This window comes from Cupressus sempervirens, chromosome 2 (genome assembly GCF_028749045.1).
Source record: "Cupressus sempervirens isolate cs-2001-9-10 chromosome 2, ASM2874904v1, whole genome shotgun sequence".
Taxonomy (NCBI): domain Eukaryota; kingdom Viridiplantae; phylum Streptophyta; class Pinopsida; order Cupressales; family Cupressaceae; genus Cupressus; species Cupressus sempervirens.
Genome location: NC_143119.1, coordinates 524,398,651 through 524,404,650, shown reverse-complemented (window position 1 = coordinate 524,404,650; position 6,000 = coordinate 524,398,651). Strand labels below are relative to the sequence as shown.

At 35.9% G+C, this 6,000-nt stretch overlaps 1 protein-coding gene across 1 annotated transcript in view; it reads left to right on the top strand.

Moving 5' to 3' along the window:
- Window positions 1-827: 827 nt before the first annotated feature.
- Window positions 828-6,000, top strand: part of LOC149573260 (phospholipid:diacylglycerol acyltransferase 1-like) — a 138,997-nt gene continuing 133,824 nt past the window's right edge. The window contains exon 1 of the mRNA XM_089814463.1: window positions 828-1,712. Coding sequence (XP_089670589.1) covers window positions 1,258-1,712 — 455 coding nt within the window. The 5' untranslated portion in view covers window positions 828-1,257. The remainder of the gene's footprint in view (window positions 1,713-6,000) is intronic.

Below are 6,000 nucleotides of genomic sequence, written 5' to 3'. Positions count from 1 at the left end.
AAGGTCCAAGAAAACACACTAGGGCCAACATGAAGAAAAATTTGTTTTTTCGGCCCCAGGACATTGAAGAACTGAAGAAAGCAGCTTAAGGATGCACTGAATGGAGGAGGATATTGCTACTACTCTTAATAACCTTGGTTAATTCAATTTCTTTGTTGTGTGCTTTTAAAGGAATTTGCTAGTTTTTTGTCAGGTTTGATTTGAGGCAACTCTCTGTTCTTTTTGTTTGCTACTCTGTTGTTAACCTGAAAACTTTTAATACTTAATCTTATGTTCTAGGTTTATAATAAGTTTCAAATCCTTTCAAAATCTATTTTTACTTTAATAAAAAATAATAAAAAACTATTTGAAGCAATTCGTCTTTGCAAAACGAGACAAACTAATCTCCATCGAAAATGCACTAAAGAGAAAACAAAGTCAAACTTTTTTTTTTCCAAATTCACGAAAACGTAGCAATCTTTTTCCAATTTTTTTGTTGTTTTCAACTATAAGCTACGCAGATCATAAAGATCAAATTCTAAAATTTTCAAGAAAAATCCATGATAAATTTGATCTTTTGAAAATTGGTCAACTGTACACTTTGGATGGAGGATAGCCACGACCTTACAAAACAAACAAAGTGAATAATAATAAAAGAACAACAATTGAGAACTCGAAAATGTACTCTGAAATGATTGATCCTATGAACATCATTGAACTTTGTGCCTTCATTTATTATTATCTGAATAAATAATTGATTATCAAATAATAAAAACAGAGATTAATACCTAACTCGTTCGATAAATGCGTGATTTAAAAGCATTGAAAATAGAATCAAAAGGCAACAATAATAATTGCGTGAATGCTTGGTTCTTCAATAAGAAGCACGCCTACGTCGGACTAACCAGTACACAAATCAAAACTCTACCTGGACGTCCAATGTCAAATCCATGTGTTGAGACCAGAAAAAAATAAACCAACTGAAGTTTTTAAACAAACTGCCGGTCAAGCGAACGATCAATGAAGGAATTGGGGCACATGTTTTGTAATTTTCGGTAACGTAATTCCAAGTTACAAGCAGAATTTACGAGAAGCGGAAGCCGAGGTAGATAAATCCAGAAAAAGGGCGTCAGAATGAAACACCCCACAATAATAAGAACGTTATCGTATTCCCGAGTAGAAAGGGGCTCTGTCTCTCCCTAAATAATAATCCCCACAATTATTATCGTTTCCTAGCCTGATTTCTAGCTCGCTCATTTGGCTACATTTAGCTGAAAAATGGCGCTATTAAGGCGCCGAAAGGCAAGCGAGCCAGAGAGCTCGGATAACGATAAGAAGCAGGCGGAGGAACAGCTGAATGAGAAGGGAAGGGAAAAGGAGAAGGAGAAGGAAAAGGGGAAGGAGAAGAAAAAGAGCACTAGAAGTAGATGGAGCTGCCTCGACAACTGTTGCTGGTTGATTGGCTACATAGTCATCATTTGGTGGTTGCTTATGGTTCTGTATAATGCTCTGCCCCCTTCGCTGCCGCAATATGTCACAGAGGCCATTACTGGACCTCTTCCTGACCCTCCAGGCCTCAAGCTAAAGAAGGAAGGGTTGAAGGCGCACCATCCCGTGGTTTTTGTGCCCGGGATCGTCACTGGTGGGCTAGAGCTGTGGGAAGGTCATCCCTGTGCCGATGGCTTGTTCAGGAAGCGCCTGTGGGGCGGCACATTCGGAGAAGTTTACAAGAGGTTTCTCTTACTGCATTTCATTAAACCTTTGAAATTATCTATGTTCCCTGCAGTAAGATATTCTTTGAGCGAATAAATTATAATTATATACTTAATAGGAGATTGAGGAGTCTGCGACTGCCAAAAAAATTGATTCTTGGTTGTGTAGAATTTGTTTTACTCTGTTCTATTTGTGTTGCACCAAAGTAAGCCCTAACCCGGAATTCATCTTTGTTGTTCAAAACAAAATTGCATTTGATATGACTGGAAATGAACTTGATTCTTGGTAATCCACTTCTACTTGTGTTTCACCAAAGTAAGCCATAATCTGGAATTCCATATCTTTGTTATGAATATGATTCTGTCAGTGGTGATTATCATATTAGAGTTAACATAACACTCAGACAAACAAAGGCATTTTTGTAGGAGACTGACTTCACCTGTAATTTGGAATTAATACTGGCGTAACTGCCTACAATTTTGCTTGTGATGCCCTTCTTGCCCTCCTTTGATACCAGGAAAGCTTCTATGTTTACTTAAGTTTGTCCGTGACTGCAACAGGACCTCAATGGGAAACCTTAATTCGTAGCTTCGAAAACCCTTCAAGTGTGAAAGTGGTGATGCTTTTAACTAAGAAAACACTTTTACATTGGATCGGCTTATGCAATCTCACTTTATTGAAAACCAAGTTAACAATTTATTACCCCCTTATGATTTTTGTTCCAGTTTTTCAAAATGTTCTACAGAAATGTAAACAAACATTTTGCATGCAACTGATTTCTTTTAAACCGTAATATTACATTGATAAATCGTGTAATATCTGCCTGAAATAGATATTAGATTTAAATGTGAAGATAGATCATTTCAATCTTATTTTTCATATTGAAGTGAAATACCTCTATCACAAATCTGCCCAGCTGTGAACTCTGTCACAAATCCATCAAGAAGTGAATTAAGTTTTCGTCCAATCTACCAAGAAATCGTGAAGGTTTCTGTCCTCTGGTTTCAGAACTGAAAGCCAAAGCTTTCCAAAGTCAATAACCAAACTTAAACCAAGAATGCAACTCAAATTAATACAATCCCTGGATCCTAAGGCCAATTCAGAGAACTGTCATTTCCATCACCTGAAGACTTTGATTCATTCTTAGTTTTACATCTCTGTAACCCATAATAGCTGTCATCTGAAAATCACAACCTGAAAATCCTGCAAGTTGTAAATCCTCTTTCTGAAGGAGAGTACATCTCATACCATGATGAAGTGGAGCCTTCTTTGTACCAATCATAAAGTCTCTCCTTATTTGTCATCATTAACTTATTCAACTCCTCAACTTGTGGGCTGAGAGAGGAACAATATGTATTCCTCACAATGCAATCAATCTGATAAATACCACCACCTTTTGTAAAGGCTAATTCCCACATCTATTGGACTCATATCCATTGTGCTTTCACTTCTCTAGCATGTCAAACTATGGTCTGGAACCCTGTTATCACATAAAAACAAGTTTGCAACCCTGCTGCAACAAATGATATCAGCATTTCTAAAACTGAAAATCTGATTTTTGAGCTCTTTATGAATGCATTTCCTATCAATCTCTGGTAAGAAATTGTCAATGTACACTTCCCAAATTCGATAATGTCTCTGTCGCACTCAACATCATGCCATGAACTCCTGACTCCACCGAGAAAACCATTGAAGGAAACGTATTACACTTACAGCTTCATACATATGAACCAATTCTTGAAACAAGTGGTCCTACCAAGATTACTTGCATAGAGCATATCAATCTCGGTCATCAAACAAGCAACATACTACTGTATGCACTGACATAATTCTCGTTATCTCTTTGTCTTGTTTGAGAATCTCAACTTTTTCAATCATTGAAAGATTATTAATCCTTCTTGTCCCATGACTGAAACTATTTTGAAAATTTCCCTTAGAATCTGTCATAGCAACTGTTCCATTGCTGAAAATAACATAAGGTGGAAACATTGTATTTTATTTCATCCCTATCAAAATTATTGATCTCTTCAATAATTTGCATGATCTCCACTCCCTTAGGAGTAACTTCTTGTTCTTCTAAACTAAATTTCTGATTTTCTGCTTTATATAGAGAGAAATGAGCCATACTTAGTTGGTAGCAAAGATCACCAACCTCTTCTTTGTCTTCTGGAAACTTGATAGCAAGATCCCTATCCATTAATAGCTGTAAGTAATCTTATTTCATCCTTTCAAAAGTTTCTTTGATTGTGCGCAATTGAGTGCTAATGACTCCACTTGCAACTCCTTTTTGTCTCTCCTCAATTTGAGTTTTCCAAATAAGATCCTCAATGTATTTGTGTGACTCATTTGCCTTCGTCAGTACTTGCATGAGTGTACTTGCACAAGCTTCTTTTTTGTAACCAATAATTTGTCCATCAAATCTTGCAGTGATAAAGGTTTTGTTCAAATTCATTTAGGGTGCATGTGTTAAGTTTATGAGCCCAGAAATCAATGATGATAAGCATCAATAAGAAATAGCCAAAACTGAACCAATGAACACCAAAAATATCATGGGAAAGCCCTTCTAGAATGAAGAAAAACCCAGCCACACAACTAAAATATCATTTTATTGATCATAAAAGTTCAAGTGTACAATGCCTATCACTTGATGCGATATAAATAACTTAAGGAGAGACTCTTCACATTCCAATCGAAGGTCTCTCCAAATTCCCAAAATGTGACTCTTTATTACAATTAGAATTACAACTCTTCGAATTTCCATGCCTCAATGCATGTCGAATGGCACATGTCATTACATTTAATATTTCAATTTAAACATAAGTGTCATTTTCAAATGAAGGTGACAATAACAGTAATAACGTTCATATTTCCAGAGATAAAGATCTCTATCGCAGCTACAATCTTCAATGCTCCCTCTTACCCAAAGAGATCTTTAGCTGAAAAATCACACAAGACTGCAACCAAAATGTCAATAATAAAATTTCATAACATAGATCTTATAAAATTCATGGAATCACTCAACGTGAAAACTTGCAACAATTACTCATATTCATGAAATCACTCAACATGAAAACTCGTAACAATTACTCATATTCATGGAATCACTCAACGTGAAAACCTGTAACAATTACTTATTGTTAATAACACTCAACATGACATATTTGTAAGTCTCACAACTAAGCCTTTAATCATAGACTCTCTCAACATGCTTTGTCTTGGAATCTCTGAACATGACATCCAACTCTCATCACAGAATCTCTCAACGTGATGACACCATGGACTCTCTCAACATGATGTTCACTATCGTATAGTGAAAGAGTTATCATAATTGATCTTACAATGTCATTTATTCACACAAGAATAGAAATAGACATAATAAAAACAAGACTTAGTTCCATTTAAGTTTCAAAGTTTACAAATACCACAAGTATCTCAAGCATGGGATCACTCAACATGACAGATCTGTAAGACTCAGCTAAGCTCTTAATTGTAGACTCTCTCAATGTGAAGTGTCTTGGAATCTCTCAACCTGACATCCAACTCCCATCACGGAATCTATCAACGTGATGACATCATGGACTCTCTCAATATGACGTTCACTATCGCATAGTGAAAGAGTTATCATAGCTGATTTTACAGTCTCATTTATTCACACAAGAAGAGAAATAGACATAATAAAAACAAGACTTAGTTCTATTTAAGTCTCAAATTTTACAAATACCACAAGCATCTCAAGCATATATGAGAATGATGAGGATTCCATAAGCACTTTCTCTTAATTATGAAGCCTCCCTAAGCTTAAATCTCTCTCTAAAGCTCAACATCTCCCTTTGGAGCTATAATCCATATCTTGTTGCATCCTGCAACCAAGAGAAAGTAACAAGAGAGATTAAAGCTAAAACCTACACCATTGATAGTTAAATAACAAAATAGAATACGTATCTCTTTTACATGATGATTTTCCTATGAAGTTTTGAGCTTTATGGCTATAAATGATGACTCTCAACTGTCAACAATAAGCCTTGAAGGATTTTAATCCTCCGGTCTGACCCTCTGTAAATTGTTCTTGTTCATAAAAATCACAATCCTTGGTCCATATTTCCAATCTAACAGCATATGCTAGTGCATCACCACTTCCTGATTCACACTTCCTCACACAATTTTTTCGTCTAAAATTCACTGACCTGACAGGTAAGTTTAGACAAATTTTGTGCAAAAACAATAGTAGAATTGCGAAAATTCAGCCAGTGACCTCTAGATTAATCATGCCCTGACCATATAGAGCACTAGGTGTAGACTCCATTATTT